The following is a 19021-nucleotide window of genomic DNA, read 5'->3' as shown; positions in this document are numbered from 1 at the left end:
CACAGAGCCCGACGTGGGGCTTGAACTCATGAGCTGTGAGATCATGACCTGAGCCAAAGTCGGACGTTCAACGGACTGAGCCACCCAGGCGCCCCTCCCATGTTCTGTTTTAATTAGCACGTCTCTCTCCCGTTCCCTTGAGGCAACACATACTTTGGTATATTCATTGGCCCACTTGTAATTCAGTGAATTGCCTGTTCATACTCTTTGCCCATATTTCTATTGGGTAAGTTCAATAATCATACCCATTTCATGGGCGGATAACTAGAAGTTTGGGGAGGGGCCATTACTTACCCTGGTCACACAGCAAGGAGGAGGGAGTTAGGGCTAGAACCCATCCCCCACCTGACCCCACAGTCAGGTGGAGAATGGTTATTTGTTCTGCTTTGACTTTGTGTCTAGATGGGTGGGTCCACCTCTCGGTAGCTTTGAACTCTGAGAGAGCAGGAGACCAGGCCAGCTGTGCTCACCTGCATCTCCACTGCCCACGGAGGCACTGGGAAAACAGCAAGGAACAAAACAGAAAAAAGAAGTTTCCTTCCTTGTGGAGTTTCCATTCTAGAAGGTGGGTGGGTAGTGTGTGTGTATGGATAAACAAGTATTTCTTTTTGCATACCAATGAATAAAAGTCATTTTTTAAAGCTTGCCAAGGGGCGCCTGGGTGGCGCAGTCGGTTAAGCGGCCGACTTTGGCTCAGGTCATGATCTCATGGTCCGTGGGTTCGAGCCCCGCGTCGGGCTCTGGGCTGTCAGTTCAGAGCCTGGAACCTCCTTTGGATTCTGTGTCTCCCCCTCTCTCTGCCCCTCCCCCACTCGCACTCTGTCTCTATCAAAAAATGAATAAACGTTAAAGAAAAACAATTTAATAAATAAGTAAAATAAAGTTGGCCAAGGGATGCCTGGGGGGCGCAGTCGGTTAAGCATCTCACTCTTGATCTTGGTTCAGGCCATGATCTCACAGTTCGTGAGTTCAAGCCCAGCATCGGCTTCTGCACTGATGGTGTGGAGCCTCCTTAGGATTCTTTCTCTCTACCCCTCCCCTGCTTGTGCTCTCTCTCTCTCTCTCTCTCTCTCTCTCAAAAATAAATAAATAAAGATTTTTTAAAAATTGCCAGGAAAAGCCACTGCTTGTCAGGCCTTCCTTTGGGAATATTTGCCTCATCTCCATTCCATAAAAGTGGCAACTCAGAAAGGTAAAGGGACTTGTCCAAGGTCACACTGGCCACAGGGGTCAAAATGGTTGAAGTACACATGGATGACCTTTCTTCTTAAGATTTTGGTACAAACTCATTAAAAAAGAATAATAATAAATAAATAGCAGTGGGGCGCCTGGCTGGCTTAGTCTGTAGAGCGTGTGGCTCATAATCTCAGAGTCCTGTGTCCAAGGCCCACATTGGATGTGAAGCCTACTTAAAAAAACAAAAAACATGGGGCGCCTGGGTGGCTCAGTCGGTTAAGCGTCCGACTTCAGCTCAGGTCACGATCTCGCAGTCCGGGAGTTCGAGCCCCGCATCGGGCTCTGAGCTGATGGCTCAGAGCCTGGAGCCTGCTTCCGATTCTGTGTCTCCCTCTCTCTCTGCCCCTCCCCCGTTCATGCTGTGTCTCTCTCTGTCTCAAAAATAAATACATGTTAAAAAAAAATTAAAAAAAAAAAAACAAAAAACAAACAAAAAAACCCCACCCCAAACAAAAAATAACAGCTGACTGTGAAATTGAGCATTTATTGCATGCCAGACTCTATTCTCAGTGACTCAATCCTCACAGCCTCGAGGGTATATTAGAGAGATGATATATGGATACTAGTATGCCCATTTCACAGATGGAGAAACCGAAGCACAGAGATGTTAAGTAACCTACGTGAGGCTGATAAGTAGCAAAGCCAGAATGGAAGTTCAGGTTGCCTGAGAGTCTAGGCTCTTCTTTTTTTTTTTTTTTTTTTATTTTTATTTTTGGGACAGAGAGAGACAGAGCATGAACAGGGGAGGGGCAGGGAGAGAGGGAGACACAGAATCGGAAACAGGCTCCAGGCTCTGAGCCATCAGCCCAGAGCCCGACGCGGGGCTCGAACTCACGGACCGCGAGATCGTGACCTGGCTGAAGTCGGACGCCTAACCGACTGCGCCACCCAGGCGCCCCAGAGTCTAGGCTCTTAAGCGCTGTCCCACATAGCCTATATGGATTCTCTCTAGAAGGCTACAAAAGGAACTGCTTACAGGCGTGGGAGCTGGGGGGCGGGGCAGGGGCGTTGACATAACAAATAAATAAATTCTGTAATTTGCTAAAGGTGACAAGGATTATGGGGGAGAACTGAGCAGAGCTCTGAGGAAATTGGGTGGGGTGAGGGAGCAGAGATGTTTGTGATTTTAAGTAGAGTCATCAGGACGGTCTCACTGAGAAGGGGACATTTGGACAGAGATCTGAAGGAGGTGGGGGAAGTGAGGCATGCGAATAGCATGGGTGAGGGACAAAAGGGTGGGAGTAGCCGGAGTGGGGGGCAGAGAATCGTAGTGTCTACCACATTGTGTGGGGCCTCATGGGCCATGGTGAGGATTTGGGTTTTTACTTGGAGGGAGGTGGGAGCCATGGGAGAATTCTGAGCACAAGAGGGACTTAGGGGGTTTTTTTTTGGGGGGGGGGAGGTGAAAGGGTTAACAGCTCTATTGAGACATAAGTCACATATCTGGGCGCCTGGGTATCTCAGTCGGTTAAGCTTCTGACTCTTGATCTCAACTCAGGTCTTGATCTCAGGGTTGTGAGTTCAAGCCCCCAGCTGGGCTCCACGCTGGGCCTGAATCCTACTCAACAAATAAAAAAGTCAAGGGGCACCTGGGTGGCCCAACTCTTGGTTTCAGCTCAGGTCATGATCTCTCAGTTCTTGAGTTTGAGCCCCGCGTGGGGCTCTGGGCTGATGGCATGGAGCCTGCTTGGGATTCTTCTCTCTCTCAAAATAAACATTTTTTAAAACGTTGAGGTACAATTCACAGACCATAACACTCATCCAAATCGAGTTCGGTGGCTTTTAGTGCGTTCACAGAGTTGTACAACTCTCCCCACAATCAATTGAAGAATACTTCCATCCCAATAAGAATATTTCCATCCAGTATCTCCAGCCCCTGACAACCACTAACCTACTCTCTCTGTCTCTGTATTTTGGCCCATTCTGGACATTCCATACAAAGGGAATCATGCTATAAGTGACCTTTTGTGGCCGACCTCTTTCACTCCGCATGATGTTTTCAAAGTTCATCCACATGGGAGCACGTACCACGGCTTGATTTCTTTCTTACCGCCGAATGATCGTCCATTGTCTGGACGGACACACCACATTGAGCTTTTCCGCGCCTCGGCGGACGGACACTTGGGTTGTTTCCACTTTGGGGCTATTATGACCAAAGCCGCCGGGAAACATTCAGGTACAAGTGTTTGTCTGGAGGTATGTGTTCATTTCTTTTACGTAGATACCTAGGGGCTGGAATTGCTGGGTCCTACGGTGACTCTTCAGCCTGTTGAAAAACTGCCAGGCTGTTTCCTACCCTGGCTGTGCTGTTTTCCTTCCCACCTCCTCGCCAACACGGGCTATTATCTGGGGGCTCCCTTTCAAACGGGGTCCCTCTGGCTGCTCTGTGGGGCCCCGGATGAGGGAAGCCAGCGAGGAACTGTGGCTGGACCAGAGTGCCAGCCGCAGAGGAGGCGAGAAGAGACTGCAAGCCGGAGTTCATGGCAGTCGTTACCAGCTCAGTTGTGGGGCGTGAGGGAGGCAGGGCAGGGGAAGAATGACCCCAAAGATTTACTATCAGCTGGCTGAGCCTGCAGGAGGGGGTTTGGCGGATGGGGCTCAGTGTTGGACGCGTCGAGTGCGAGACACCCGCGGACACCCAGCCGGGAATATACAGTGGGCCATTGGGTGTGGGACGCTAGAACCACTCCTGGCGTTCACGGCCCATTTCTTGAATAATTAAAGTCAAAGCGGAAGCCGAATCCAGGGTCTCAGTTTCCCCCTCCGGAAAATGGGCACAATAGCACCACTGACTGCTAGGCTCTCACGAGGCCGGCCGGGGCGACTCCTGGGCAGCGCAAGGCGGGATTGCACGTCTGAAAACTGAAGGTACACGTCGGGTGGAAAGACGGCTGGGGGCTGCAGCTCCGGCGAGAAAGGGAGGGCATTTAGGTACGGTGCGAGCAGCGTCCGTCCGTCCGTCTTCCCCCACCCCCCGGCGTCTGGCCGCCGTCAGAAAGCAGGATAGGAGATTGGGTCGTCACCCTGGCTTCCCCCACTCTCAGCTGGGTTTCCTCCTTGGGGGCGGCCGGGGCCAAAGTCGCTGATGGAAACCAGCTGCGGGAGGCGCAGAGGCTCGGCGCACGCCCAGGCCCCTCCCCGGCGCCGGCAGACCCCGCAGAGGGGGGAGGACGAGGGCGCCCTGGCTCCCCTCCCCCCTTCCGCAGCCGGGCCCGGGGCCCTGGCACGTCCGGCGCGCCTGATGCTTTCCAGATGTGAGCCCGGTTCCCTTCCCCCACCTGGCCCTGTGGCTTCTGCGGGGTGGCGGGGGGAAGCGGGGAGTCAGGGTCGGATACCCTCAGATCACCGGCACCCGGGCGGTGTCCCCTCCCCGCTCGGTTCGCGTCCCCATCCAGTCGGCCAAAACCGCGTAGGGAAGGGCTGACGGCGAGGAGAAGCTCCCTCCAGGGCCTCCCCCTGCTCCCCCAGCGCCCGCCCCTTGGGGCGCGCCTCAGCCAGCCCACGCCCCTCCTGGTCCGCCCCCCCGGACGCGCCCCTTGGGGGGGAACCCCGCCCCTGACCACGCCCCCCGCATCGCCCCTAGGCCACGCCCCCGAGGCGCGCCCCGCAAGCCCCACCTCCGCCACCGTCCCTGGCGGGAGGCTTGGTCTGCGAGTTGGTGTCTCCGTGCGCTTCTGTGCGTGTCTCTCGGGTGTCTGTGTTTCTCGGTCCCTGTCTCGGCCTCTCCATTTCTGTCTGTGGGTCTCTCCTCTACCCTGCATGTCTCTGTCTCTCTGTCTTTGCGATCCTCGGCCTGTCTCTGTCTCACCTAGTCCCTAGGTCTCTATCTCTCCAAATTTGTCTCTGCGTCCCCGTCTCTCTCGGCCTCTCCCTGCATCTCTCTCCCCTTCTCTTTGAATTTCTCCTGTCCCAGTGCGTCTTCAGTTCTCTCCCTCTGGCCTCCAGCCCCGCCACCCTGCTGTGTCCCGGCGTCCCTCCCAGGTCTGCGTCCCCCGCCGGCCCCGCGGGGACGCCCTGCCCTCCCAATTTCCACCTCCGCCTACGGCTTTGGTGTCGGCGGGCCGCGGGCGCCCCCGTGTGGCCATCGGGGGCTGTCACGAGAGGCCCGAGGGTTGGGTATGGGCGCCCCCAGGGGTGTGACCAGTGCAAGACAGACACCCTGTGGGTGCCCCTGATGACCCCGGGAAACGGCGTGGGACGCCAAGAGACTGTATGAGCGTGTACTACCGCGAGCTTGTGACGTTGTGTGTGTGGCTGTGTGACCTGGTGACATTTTGTGACAACCAGAAATAGTGTGTCTGTGAAACCATGTGTTACGCAGAGAGGCTGTGTGCGACGGAGTGTGTGACATGAGAGGTCGTGACACGCAGGTGGCTGTGTGGGACGCCGTGAGGCTGGATGTGCCTGCGACACCATTTGGGGGACTGTGACATCAGGAGGCCGGATGTGACAGCGAGAGGTTGTAGGGCACAGAGTGCAACATGGGGAGGACACGAGGGCTGTGGGGGTCACAGGGTGACAGGGTGAATGAGTGTCACACACCCAGAGGTGGCGTGAGAAGGCAGCGTGACGGGCCCCGGGCAATGGGTGTGACAGAGGGACCACGTGAGTGTGACCGTGTGTGTCAGCCACGCTGGTCAACTGTGAGAAACTGACGATGTGCGACACACGGCAGGTGGGACAGCGAGAGACTGTCACGGTGTTGGGACAGCGCGTGAGGCAGCGCGCCACTGTGCGGGGCACTCAGAGATGCCAACACGAGAGAGACCTGGTGCGTGTGTGTCCCTAACATACTGGGTGACGGTGAAAGCGCGGGTGAAGTTGCCACCGGGTGTGAACAAGGCAGACAGAAGTTCCAACTGCGTGCCAAGGTGTGTGACGTCTTGAGACATGGCGTGTGACGCGGCCGAGCTGTGTGTGCCCATCTGACACTCTGAGACAGCGTGTCTGGCTGCGGCGCGTGAGGCGGCATCGGTGATGCTGGGCCACACGAGGAGAGACGGGGAGCCCCCGTGTGTGGCGCTGGGGGGAGGGGGAGGGGCCGCGACTGTGACGAGCGAGCGCGGGTCAGTCGTGAGACTGCGTGGCCCCCGCCGCCGCGCGCGGGGCAGAGCGTGCACGTCGATCTGAGGGACCGCGAGGGTGAGCCCGTGTGCTGGGAGGGGTGGTCTGTGGCGGGAGGACGCAGGTGGCCGGCGGGACGGGGGTGTGGGAGAGCACGTGTGCTGGAGGGGCCGCGCGGGACCCGCATCCGAGGTCTGGGGGACATCGGGACGAGTGCAGAGCGTGGGGCAGGCACCCTTGAAGACTGTCTTTCCCTGCGAGTGAGCGTGTGCGTGCGTGTTTGAGAGGGACAGTGGCAGAGGCAGAGATGGAGAGGGGGACGGACAGAGAGAGGGGACCCAAAGAAACAGACCCGAGGCGGGGGGGGGGGGGGGGGGCCGGGACAGCGGTGGTGGCAGCAAGGAGGAGGCGGGCCCTCGGGGGCTGCGCCTCGGGGGAGGGGGCGGGGCTGACTAGGGAGCGTGGAGCGTGGGGCGTGGGGGGGGGAGGGGGACCCAGACTCGGTCTCCCAGGCTCTGCCACCTGCCTGCCATCCCGGCCCTGAGCAGCAACAGGTAGGAGGCTCCGGTCTCACTCCACGGCGGATCCCTGTGCCCCATCGCAGCCGCCATCTGTCCCCCTAGGAATGAATGAATGAGTGAATGAATGACTTCCTACGTCTGCGTCTCCACCAGCCTGTCTCTCCCCAGCCCCTCCATCCCCCTCTGTCCCCCTGTCCCCTCTCTCCTCTGTCCCTTTATCCACCCCTCCCCCCCGCTTCTCTCTGCCCCTCTATCATTGTGCCTTCCTCTGTCCTTCCATGTGCCCCTCCCTCTATCCTTTCCCACCCCCTCTCTCCACCCCTCCTGGACCCTCCACCTCCCCTTCTCTGTCCCTGCCCTGTGCCTTCATCCCCTCTGTCCCCCCTGGATCACTCTGTCTTTTTTTTTTTTTTGACCCCTCTCCTTGTCCCTCCCCCCTCCCCCCACGTCGCTTCATCCCTCCACCTCTCTCTCCCGGGCCCAGTCTCTTTATTTCTTCCGTGCCTCGGTCTTTCTGTCACTCTGTGGCTCCCTCTGTCCCTCCATGTGTCCCTCTCTCCATCCTCTCTGCCCCTCTCCCAGTCATGGCCGAGTTGCCCGCCGCACCCCACCCCCAGCCCTCTGTTGGGCGGCTAATGAGCAGAGGCGCCTTTGAGGTGGCCAGGCCGGGCGTGGGGGAGCTCCCCAAGGGGGCCGGAGGGGGCAGCTGCTGCCAAGGCCCTAATGAGGCCCCCTCTGCGCCCTTCCCGCCGCGATCTTAATTCCTTGTTCTCCCCGAGCCGCCGCTAATTGGCCTGGGGAGGGCCCCCCTCCTGGCTCATGCTCTGTCCCCGGGGGCTGAGGACACCTGGATCCCCATCCAGCACCTGTGGCCCTGTTCTTCGGTCCCTCCCTCCACCTGCCAGGCAGCCTTATCACTGGACTTCCCTCCGGCCTTCCCTCGCCCGTCTTTGTCCTTCCCTCCATCTAGGTACCCCGTCTCTGCACCCCTCCATCCCTCCTCTGGCCCCTCTGGCCCTCCCTTGGCCTGCCTCTTGGTCGCCCATCTGTAGGTCCCTTCATTCCTCCTCTTTTCTCTGGTTTCCTGTCCCTCCCTCCACCTCCGGGCACCCCATTCGTACGCTCTTCCATCCACACCCCTGTCGCCCGGGTCCCACTACCGCTGCCACCCCTACCTGGGGACCCCGGCTTGTCCTAGCCTACCCCGTCAGCCCCTACTCCCGCCCGGCGTTTAAACTCTTCCCCGCCCTTAGCCATGTCCAACAACATGGCCAAGATCGCGGAGGCCCGCAAGACGGTGGAACAGCTGAAGCTGGAGGTGAACATCGATCGCATGAAGGTGCGGGGTGGGCTTGGGGAGGCCGGAGGCAGCTGCGGGGCCGGGGGCCGGACCCCGCGCTGTTGGAGGCGGGGCCCACGGGAAGACCCTCTCCGGAACTGGGCGGGACCCGGGGGGCGGGGCCGGGAAGGGCCGGGGCTGGGAGGGGGCGGGGCGGGGCGGGGGCGGGGCCTTGGGCGGAGAACGGACCGCGCCCCGGCGTCCGCAGGTGTCGCAGGCGGCGGCCGAGCTCCTGGCCTTCTGCGAGACGCACGCCAAAGACGACCCGCTGGTGACGCCGGTCCCCGCCGCAGAGAACCCCTTCCGCGACAAGCGCCTCTTTTGCGTCCTGCTCTGAGTCTTCGCGACAGCTTACCCCCTCCCTCGCCAAAGAGTGAATCCAATAAACGTGGCGGCTGTGGTGGTACCTGTGCTTTTGGGGAAACTGAGGCACGCACAGAGCTTGGGGCCATCACGGGGGACCCTGTCCCTCCACGGCCCTCCTGAGTGTGTTTGGAGTGTGTTGGGGGTGAGGATGTGTGGCGTGGGGGGGGGTTGTGGATGGGGAGGGTGTACCGGAGGAAGTGAGCACCCCGGACTCTGACCTGCACTGGGCCCTCCGCGACCCTGAACTTATTTAATCATCCCCACAGCCCCAGAAGGCAGCTGGCTACTTGAATAGTATCCATTTTGCAGGGGAGGAAACTGAGCCAAAGGAGGTCCCCTCACTCCAAGTTACACAGCTGGGAGGTAATGAGGGGTAGACTGTGGCCTCCAGCGCTGAACCCCCGAACCCCTGAGCTGGCCCCTCTCCTCTCCAGGAGCCCCCATGCCCACCCCTCCTTTCCCTCCCCCTGAGTGACTCCACCCCCTGCCACGGGCTTACCTCTGTCCGTAGCACTGACCTCTGTTCATTCATTTGTCCCGTTCATTCTTGCAAGCCCTCCCTGAGGACCTACCTACCTGCTCTGTGACCAGCCCTGTTCTGGGTGAAGCCGGGGACATAGTTGGGACCGAGACAGCCCTTGGCTTTGCCCTCTTGCGGCTCAGAATCCAATAGGAGACCCAGACGCGTCCCCAGATAGTCATGACCCAGACAGGGCAGGGCTGGGGTCGGGGAGCCCCGAGGGAGCGCTTGACTCAGCTTGGGCGCCGGGGGAGGGCTTCCTGGAGGAGGGGACATCTGAGCTGGGACATGGTGGTAATAACACTTGGGGACCCAGAGGAGAGAGAAGCGTGGCCGGAGGGAGAGGAGACAAATTGAGGTGTGACGTTCCTCCCTTCGGTGGTTATTTTCTTTGTTCTGGGGACACAGGGCTGCCTCAGTCACAGTTCCTGCCCTGTGTTTCTCACTTCACACATTGGTGGCCCACAGGACATTTATAGCCTGCAGTTATATATATATATATATATATATATAATTTTTTTTTTTTTGGTTCTCTACTTTTGGCCTACATAACGTTTAAAAATGTTCTTGACTTGGTTGCCAAATTGAAAAATAGGAGTACTTCACATAAAAGTCCTTATTTCTGGCTTCTCCCAAATCGGAAGTTCTGGTGGCCTCAGGCCTGCCTAAGCCCTCGGGGTGACCCGGAGGCTGGGGGATGGGACCGGGGCTTCCTGGTTCACCAGAGTCTCCGCCCCTGTCCTACCAGCTCCTGGTTAAGGCGGCTGAGTCCCAGGGGGTTCTTACCGCCGCATGAAGAGAGTGGGAAATGTCTTGAATGTCGAAAATGAGTCGCAGACCGCAGACCCGGTGAGGTGGCTGGAGGGCCACTGAGTTAGACACCCCCCCCCCCCAGGGTCCTCACAGACTTCCTCTTCTCTCCAGAGGAACACCTGTGCTCCCCAGCTTGGGGCTAACGGGGTGGTGGGGGGTTGCTGGACCCCTGGACCTGGATGGAGCCCCCTCACTGGGCCTCCCCTCCCTAGAGGGGGCCATGCGCGCTTCTGGCGAGCGCTCCATTATTCACATCGGATTGGGGTCCCCTGGGCCCCAACTCCGAGCTTCCTGCTGGATCGAGGCAGAAGCTTCTGTAATTACATCTCCCTCCTGCCTCCCACCTCTCAGCCGGCTCCAGCCCCGGTTGCATCATGTCTGTGGGAGCCCCGGGGGAGACTGGGGACAGAGAGAGCCAAGGATGAGCTGGGGAGGAGGGATGCCGGGAGGGAAGTCGCCAGAGGGTTCTGGAATTTCTCAGACCCGGCATCCTTGCCTCTTAGAACCGGAAAGGCGAAGGAATCTCCAATTGCAGGACCTCAGAGGGCCAGCATGCTGGAGTCTTTCAACCCCGGGGGGCGGGGGGGGGGGGCAGAATCCTCTTCCCCTGTCCGGCTAGGATCCAGAGCTCTGCACCTCACGAGTGTCAGGATCTCTTGAGCCTAGACTGTTGGGATTTTTAGACCCTTTCAGCTTCGAAATCTTGGGGCTGTATAGCGGAGATCCCTTCTCCTGACTTCCTGACCCCGCGTGGGGAAGGGAGGGCGGGCAGGAAGGGAGATCTACCTGGAGGAGGCGGGGGAGGCCGGATGAGCCGGACAGAGCAGGTCCCGGGTGACCAGCATCCATGCGTGCAAATCTGGATAATCTTGTTAGCGGGTATGACTTGGGAGCACGGGCTTCTGGTGACCCGCTGCTCTATCCGGCCAGCCCCAGCTGTGAGGTCAGCTCTGGGGTCAGAGCCAGGCCAAGAGGCAGAGAGGTGACCGCAGTCCCCTCCCTCTTCACCCCCAACCCGGAGGGCTGCCCCTGCCAGGCTGTCTTCCCTCTGTACCCCACAGGCCCTGAGCAGTGCTTGGTTCTGCTGAAGGGGTCTGGGGGCGGGGTGGCCCCGAGCCACAACTGTGACCATCACTTCCTGGAGTCCTGTTTCTGAAGCCCCAACCTCACTTAATTGTTGGATAACCCCTCCCCCCCCCCCCAAAGACCCGGTTTATCCCCATGTTTCAGACGTGGCATCAGGCACAGGGCGGTGACATCACCTGGCCAGTGGGGGCTTGAGGTGGGAATGGGGGCCGACGGATGAGCTCTTCCAGAAGCGACTGGAGGTGTCGGGAGGGGGCTTGCAGGACGGAAGCGAGGGGCGCACCCCCCGCCCCCCGCAAAGGCAGGGCAGGGACGACAGGGGAGAGCCCCCTGGAGCAGGGGTGAGAGGCAGAGTCTGGCGGGTAGGCAAGGGCCCATTTGCGGTGCAGGAAAGGGCGGTGGGCAGAGGAAAAGGGCCTCTGACTGAAGGTGTTGGGACCTGCCGATGAGGGACAGGTCAGGATGGGCACACAGCGGCTCCTTGCAGCGGCCAGAGGGCACAGGAGGACAGGTAGGCTTGGCAGGTGTCAGAGCTGACGCGGCTGTGCTCACTCCTGTCTGTGCGTGGGGCGGGAGGGGTACAGGGTGGGTCCATCCTTCTCCCTTCTCCCGGGGGAAGGTCAGGAGGCTGGGAGCCAAGAGAGGGTTGGGCCCAGGGCAAGGGTGGGGGGACGTGAGCTCAGCCGCAAGGCCAGATGCGGCCCAGGCAGGCAGCCGGAGGCCTTGGCCAACAAGCAGGGGTGGGGGAGACCTGGGGGGGGCAGATGACTCAGGGGAGGGCCTGCCGGTCCAGGCTCCAGCTCTGACCTTCCTCTCCCTCCCCTGTCCCCTTGCCGCACACCGAGGGGGGCCGTGGACGGCGCCCTGCCTCGGAGCCCCTCTGGGGCCCTCCCCCTGGGCACACAGTTAAGCAGGTGGGAGTCTGTGGAAGGAATAACGACCGCCAGCAGCTACCTGAGGGCTTCCTGGAGGCGGGTGGGGTGGCTTCTGCCCCCACTGTCCACACCACGCCCCCAGCAAGCGCGAGGCAGCCACTCGAGGAAGGAGGACATCAGGGCCGAGCTAGACCAAGTCGTTGTCCAGAGTCACACAGCAAGTGGCCGGCAGGTGGCGGAGGGGGGTGCTTCCAGAACCCGTGTCTTCCCAAGGCGCCGGGCAGCAAACCGACGCGGGAGACACAGCCACGAAGAGGCCACGGGCCCCCGGTACCCAGGCGCTGACACCCTCAACAAGACGGTCAACAGACACCGACGGGCGAGTGGACCTTCGAGGAAAGGGACGCCAGAGTGCACACACACACACACACACTCACAGCGCTCTTCCAAGGCTCACCCGGGTGACACTAATCCCACACAGACACACATGTGAAGGTCACACATCCACCACGGTCACTGGCACACCCCGCCCCCGGGTGCCCACTCCCCCCCCCCCCCGCCCCACCCTGCCCAGGTTCTGTGCCGGCCGGCGCCAGCTGTCCCTGGGCTGTCCTCTCCTCTGCCCCTCTGTCCGTGGTCCTTCTGGGGACGCCTGAGTCGCGTTCGACCAGTGCGAGAGGGAGGAGGCTGACTCACCCACCCGGGGCGGCTCCTTCCCACGGTTCCCCGGCCCGTGGAAGCCGCCCGCCCCCTCATAGCACAGCTGGGGCGACCTTTCACCCCAAGGCACCTGCAGGAAGAGGAACCCTTTGTAGCCCTTGCTGTGGGCGTGGCCCTAGCTGGGCAGGATGTCAGGGTTCCCGGAAAGTAAGTGGAAGTGTGTTCAGCACTGACATTGGCCCCGGGACTCCCGGCCCCCAGTGGCACAGGTGGATAAACTGAGGCCTGGAGGGGGGGCAGGGTGTGTGAGGCCTCACTGGGCATGGGAGCAGAGTGGACTTCCCGAACGCTTCACATCCCCAGTGGGGACAGGAAGCCAGTGGGAGGGAGCCTCCAGGAACCGGAGCTACCCCCGCCCCCCCCCCCCCCAACTCCCCTGATGCTTCGACAGGACAGAAGCCTGCCAGGCATCATCTTTCATTAATATGATACAACTTCCTGAGTTCCCTCTGGTCTGTCTGGGGACCGCAGAGCATGGGGCGGTGGCAGGTTGGCGGGGGGGGGGGGGGGACCACATAGCTAGGAGGCCTGAGGCCCATACACACGGGTGCTTCCCCCCCTCAGAGCCCCTGCTATGGCTGGAGCTGAGGCCGGAAACCGGGATGCCAGCTGGGCACGGGCGATAGGGAGAGGGGGAGAAGGGGTGCGGGGGTTGTGGTCACTGAGGGGCCTGGGTACAGAGAGGGAAGTCTGCAGCTACCCAGTGTCCGGCCCTGGAGATCGGGAGCATCCCTCCTGGCCTTGGACATGAGGCAACACGGGCACAGGCTCTCTCCTTGTGACAAAGGGGGCTCTGGGATGGGCCACTGGCCGCGGTTGGCCACCAGGCCCGTGAAGCTGGTGTTAGTTAGTGGTGGGATGGGGACAGGAGCTCAGGGCAAATGGAGTTTGTCATCCCTCTACTCAAACGGGCCTCCCCTGAGGGGTATCCGACAGGGTCTTGGGCCCTTAGGGGCGGGGAGGCTGAATGGGGAGCCGTGGACTCAGTGGGAACCAGGACCGGTTACCGGCTGTGCTGGCAGCTGGGACATACAGGCCGACCACACTGGCCCGAGGGTGGCGGTGGCCGGGGGTGTGTTTGGGGTGTGGGAGAGAACCATGTGACAGTGATGTTGGAGTCTTGGACTGCTGTCTGTGGCCAGAATTATTCCTGGAAGTCAAGGTCACCAGGGCTTGGCCTAAGGGCCTGGGATTGCTGGAGCAAGAAGCCGGAGGGTGGGAGGGCGCTCCCCTTTGGTGCTCTTGGAAGCCCTGGGTACCCCCCCAACCCCCCACTCCCTGCCCCCGACGGTGGGGACACCAAGTCCCAAGTCCCTCGAATCCCTCTTCCCAGACTCAGCTGGCTGGGTGAGCTTGCAAGTTGGGATGGGCTCCAGGGACTGGCATTTTTTCCTCTGGCTCGGCCACCTCCTTCTCCAGCCTTCTGGAAGGAGCGAATTGTGTCCGGGGAACAGAGATCGCAGTAAGGCCTGTAAAACACTACATCGGGGAGGAATTTCCTGGTCATTTCTCAATCCCTGGGCAGTGTCCTAACCCCGGGGCCCGGAGCCCAGAATGGATCCCAGAGGCCACCCCCAGACGGCCTCTCGGACCGGTCAGCTGTGCCCCTTAGGTCTTGTCCCGGTGTGCCCCCGAGTGTGACATTCAGTGGTCCCCACGCGGGGCCACCGGGGAAGGGAGAAGAGCAGAGAGAGACCCTCCTGCGAGGAAGTGGCAGGTGGCTCAGTGAGGGCACCTGGACCGGGCAGGGGAGATGGAGAGAGCCTGAGGTTGGGGAGGGGTGCCTCTAGAGCAAGCAGGGGAGGGGAAGGCGGGGCAGAGGGAGGAAATGAAAAAGCTGGGCCCAGGCGAGGAGGGAGGGAGGGAGGGAGGAGGAGGGAAGCAGGGAGAAGCTGACACACACAGACCAACACAGACAGGCACAGACCTCGGCTGACAGGAGAGCGGGGGACAGAGGAGGCACTGAGAGAGAAGGCAGACAGAGGTGCGGTGAGGAGGGGAGAGAGAGGGAGAGGCAGAGGCAGAGAAGGGGTGGGCAAGGGAGAGGACAGAACAGGGAGAGGGAAGGGGGAAAGACAGGGAGAGAGAGGAGAGAGGCAGACAGACCGACGGGTGGACCTTGGGGTTGACCATGCGGAGGACGGTGGGCATCTGAGTGGGGCTCGGGGGGGCAGACCCGGCTCCCCCTCACCACCCCCCCCCCCCGCCCCCTCGGGACCCCTCTAGTCCAGGAGGCAGGGGGGATGGCGGATTCGTGCAGGAACCTCACCTACGTGCGGGACTCGGTGGGCCCAGCCACCAGCACCCTGATGTTCGTGGCGGGCGTGGTGGGCAACGGGCTGGCACTAGGCATCTTGGGGGCGCGGCGACGGTCACGCCCCTCGGCCTTCACCGTGCTGGTCACCGGACTGGCCGTCACCGACCTGCTGGGCACTTGCTTCCTGAGCCCCGCGGTGTTCGTGACCTACGCCCGCAACAGCTCGCTGCTGGGCCTGGCCCGGGGCCGCCCCACGCTCTGCGACACCTTCGCCTTCGCCATGACCTTCTTCGGCCTGGCCTCCACGCTCATCCTCTTCGCCATGGCCGTGGAGCGCTGCCTGGCGCTCAGCCACCCCTACGTCTACGCCCAGCTGGACGGGCCGCGCTGCGCCCGCCTCGCCCTGCCTGCCGTCTACGCCTTCTGCACCTTCTTCTGTTCGCTGCCCCTGCTGGGCCTGGGCCAACATCAGCAGTACTGCCCGGGGAGCTGGTGCTTCATCCGGATGCGCGCCACGGAGCCGGGCGGCTGCGCCTTCTCGCTGGCCTACGCCAGCCTCGTGGCCCTGCTGGTGGCCGCCATCGTCCTCTGCAACAGCTCCGTCACCCTGAGCCTCTGCCGCATGTATCGCCGGCAGAGGCGCCACCAGGGCTCGCTGGTGCCCGGGCCCCGGGCGGGAGAGGACGAGGTTGACCACCTGATTCTGCTGGCTCTCATGACGGGCATCATGGCCGTGTGCTCCCTGCCTCTCACGGTGAGTCCTCTCCGCAGCTGGAGGGGGAGGGGGAGGGGGAGGGCGGCACCCGGCTCTGTCCTCCAGCGGTTGCGCCCGTTTCACGGATGGGGACGCTGAGACCTCTCCCCCCACCCCACCCCCGACGAGGCCGGAGGCTTTGTCCGTGGCCAAGCAACTCCCAGCTTTCCGGAGAAGTCTGTGCTCCCCCCCCCCCCCCCACCCCGGCCCTTCCCACCCTAGCCCCACTCTCCCGGCCTCGCCCCTTCCCTGCAGAGCCCCTGCCTGCTTCTCCGGGGAACTGGAACGTGGCAAGGCCACCTGGTCATCCGGCCCTGTATTCTGGGCCTTGGCTTCTCTTTCTGTAAAATGCGAGGGCTGGGCTAGATTTGGGGGCCGTCCAACCTTAGGGGGCGGTGGTTACGGACAACTCAGAGGCTGGAAGGTGTGGATACACACACACACACACACACACACACACACACACACGCAGGGGCCACGGCCCCGGGACACACCCACACAACCCCAGCTCTGTCCCTCTAGGCTGGTACTTTCCTGGGACTTTCTCTCCCTCTGCGCCCCGGATGCATTTCTCACTTAGGTTACATCTTATCTTATTTCCTTCCTTTTCTAAAGGGCGCCCCTCCCTCATTCCTGCCAGCGACCCAAGTGGAAGGCGGGGCGTGAGGGCGGGGGCGGGGTTCGCGGGTGCTTCTTAATGCCCTCGCCCTGTCCCCAGGTCCGAGGCTTCACCCAGGCCATCGCCCCGGACAGCAGCGAGGTGGGGGACCTCCTGGCCTTCCGGTTCAACGCCTTCAACCCCATCCTCGACCCCTGGGTCTTCATCCTCTTCCGCAAGGCTGTCTTCCAGAGGCTCAGGACCTGGTTGTGCTGCCTGTGCCCCAGGCCTGCCCACGGCGACTCGCAGACACCCCTCTCCCGGCCCGCCTCGGGGAGGAAGGACTCAAGGGCCCCCACTGCTCTTGGGGGGAAGGAGGAGAGATGGGTGCCCCTGTCAGCCTGGGGCGAGGGGCGGGGGGGACGCTTACCCCAGGCACAGCTATCCGCCAGCACCACGGGAACGTCATCCAAAGAGGGGTCGGCGGCAGCCTGTTCCCTCTGCTGACCCGGCTGCCGCGATCTCCTGCCCTGTGTCCCGGAAGCAGGAGCCGGACACACAGGCGCGGCACGGCCGCTGGTGGGCAAGCGGGGATGAGTCTCGGGGTCCTTGTCTGCTGGAATCTCGACCCCCTGAATGCGGGGGGTGATCAGCTGCTATTCCCCTATGGCTCCTTCTTCAGGGTGGCCACGGCAGGCTCTGGGAGAAGAGGGAGGGACAGAGGGGACGTTTGTCCTGGAGCACAAAAAGAACAGCTCTCTCAAAATAACCGGGGGCCTGGCCGGCCCGCTCTGGTCCTCGCTTGCCCATCTATCTCACTGTCTAAATATTTAGAGGGCGGGAAAGTTCCCAGAAGCTTCTGTGCACTCAGGTCTGCTCTGGTTCAGGTTCTGGCTCTCATCCTCATCCCTTCGGGGTGCTTGGCTGGCCCGCCCCCAAACCCCAGGGGACATCCCTGCCCTCTCCCAGGCCACTCCAAAAGCCACCCTCTCTGCTGCCTCATGAGAACCAGAGATTCTTGGACAAGCTCCCTGCCTCCCCTCACTCCTGATTTCCCATCAGACGTGGAAGAGATGGGGCGGGGCGGGGGGGGACCGGAGGAAGGAGAGATTGTCATGTGCTAGGTGGCACTCTGGACACGTGCCTGGGAAGCTGCATGGCTTGGTGGCCTGTGAGATGTGGACTGTGGGGGTGGGAGCCCGGGTGCTGGCGGAGACGAGGGCGGCCCGAGGACAAGGGCACGGGAGTTACGGATCCCAGGGACCACCCGGGCACAGGGACGCAGACCCAAGTCCCTGTGCCTGTCCCTGAGTAAACAGCCGCCCGCTTACTTACAAAGCCTGACCTCAGCTCATGTGTCCTCGGAGCCCTCACAAAAATGTCATTGATTCCTTCCACAAATAGCGGGCACTGACTCTGCAGGTGTTGGAGACCCTAGACCAGTCTCTGCCCCGCCCCGGGACTCCGCTGGGGTGATCGCCAGCCTTCTGGCTTCTGGCTTCGTGGCCTTCGCCTGCCCACAGAGAGGCCCGAGATCAAGGGTGCTTGAGAGGGAGCTGACTGACAGGAAAGGAAGTGGTGTTTGGGGTGGTAGGCGGTGAACAGAGGGACAGCCGGGACAGCCTTTTCCCCCCAGCCCCTCCCAGTTCCCCTTTGCAGTTGCTCTAGGGTTAAACCATAAATATGTACCTGGGGAGGGACCGGAGAGGGAGGCATGGCCCTCCCATAGAGATGACAGCAGCTGACATCATTGAGTCCTCTGCTCTGCAGGGGGGGGGGGGGTGCACCCTCTCTCCAGCCTGCTCTTATTGGAGCCTTTCCACAGAAGCTGGAGTCAAGGCCCAGAGAGGGCAATCGCCAGCCTTGGGTCACACAGCGAGGAGGAAGCACAGTCTAAGGGTGCAGTTGATCTTTCTATCTCCGGAACCCAGCTCGCTTGGCTAGTGGCTGTGCCTCCCTGGGCCCTGGCTGCCTTTTGTGCAGAAGGGCGATGATAACGTAGTATTCAGTTCACAGGGCTGTGCTCAGGATTACCCCGTTCCCCCTGGAAAGCAGCGTAGCACAGTGCTTTCCTGGAACAAATACCCCAAGACGCGTTACTGTTACTGCCATCCTTGTCGCTGCTATTGTTGTCTGTGGCTTGAAACGTGGGTTGAGAAAAAGCAACACTTTGCTTCTGTTGTTTCCCCATTTCTTTTTTTTTTTTTTTTTTTTTTTCCCCAGCCACTATGATTTGAATCACATTACCGGAGCAAGAGGGGTGTCTGGGAGAGTTAAAAATTAGGTCCAGACGATCGTCTTTTTTTTTCTTTATTTTTTTTTTTAAATTTTTTTTCAATGTTTATTTATTTTTGGGACAGAGAGAGACAGAGCATGAACGGGGGAGGGGCAGAGAGAGAGGGAGACACAGAATCGGAAGCAGGCTCCAGGCTCCGAGCCATCAGCCCAGAGCCCGACGCGGGGCTCGAACTCACGGACCGCGAGATCGTGACCTGGCTGAAGTCGGACGCTTAACCGACTGCGCCACCCAGGCGCCCCCAGACGATCGTCTTTAATGGCCACGGGCTTCCTTTTGGGGTGATCAAAACGTTCTGGAACTAGGTAGCGCCGATGGTCGTACAACACTGAAAATATAACGTCTCTGAATTGTACGCGTTAAAATGGTACATTTTATGTTATGGGCATTTACCACCATAAAAAAAAATGCTAAACAAAATGCTAAACGTGATGCTAAGAAATGCTAAAAAAAAAAAATTGAGTGTGTGTAGAAACTTTTATGACAGTCTTGCCAGAGTGACCTCTTGGTGGAATTTAATAATCAAAAGGTTGACTTGTACAAAAACCAAACGGGGGGCCAAGAAACATCAGGTGG

At 60.6% G+C, this 19021-nt stretch overlaps 2 protein-coding genes and 1 long non-coding RNA gene across 13 annotated transcripts; 2 read left to right on the top strand and 1 right to left on the bottom strand.

Moving 5' to 3' along the window:
- The first annotated feature begins 3297 nt into the window (after positions 1-3297).
- Positions 3298-8566, top strand: GNG8 (G protein subunit gamma 8). 11 transcript variants are annotated; one of them, XM_047835845.1, is made up of 3 exons: positions 3298-3432; positions 8075-8160; positions 8369-8566. In XM_047835845.1, the coding sequence occupies exons 2-3, from the start codon at positions 8077-8079 to the stop codon at positions 8495-8497; spliced, it is 213 nt and encodes a 70-aa protein (XP_047691801.1). In that variant the 5' UTR covers positions 3298-3432; positions 8075-8076; the 3' UTR covers positions 8498-8566. The 11 variants fall into 11 exon arrangements, with proteins under 11 accessions (XP_047691801.1, XP_047691797.1, XP_047691804.1 ...); XM_047835841.1 differs by having other exon boundaries at positions 3392-3412; XM_047835848.1 differs by lacking the exon at positions 3298-3432 and adding an exon at positions 4008-4104.
- A 1287-nt stretch (positions 8567-9853) lies between these two features.
- Positions 9854-14995, bottom strand: LOC125153018 (uncharacterized). The gene is made up of 4 exons (XR_007147380.1): positions 14810-14995; positions 11900-14019; positions 10646-11503; positions 9854-10526 (listed from the first exon to the last, which is right to left on the bottom strand). It is a non-coding gene; the product is annotated as an uncharacterized LOC125153018 (long non-coding RNA).
- Positions 14638-16656, top strand: PTGIR (prostaglandin I2 receptor). Its single transcript, XM_047835839.1, has 2 exons — positions 14638-15551; positions 16270-16656. The coding sequence occupies exons 1-2, from the start codon at positions 14784-14786 to the stop codon at positions 16654-16656; spliced, it is 1155 nt and encodes a 384-aa protein (XP_047691795.1). The 5' UTR covers positions 14638-14783.
- The last annotated feature ends 2365 nt before the right edge of the window (positions 16657-19021 follow it).

Source organism: Prionailurus viverrinus, chromosome E2, assembly GCF_022837055.1.
Source record: "Prionailurus viverrinus isolate Anna chromosome E2, UM_Priviv_1.0, whole genome shotgun sequence".
NCBI classification, from domain to species: Eukaryota; Metazoa; Chordata; class Mammalia; order Carnivora; family Felidae; genus Prionailurus; species Prionailurus viverrinus.
The sequence above is the reverse complement of the archived record's forward strand: the minus strand, read 5'-3'. Positions and strand labels throughout refer to the sequence as shown.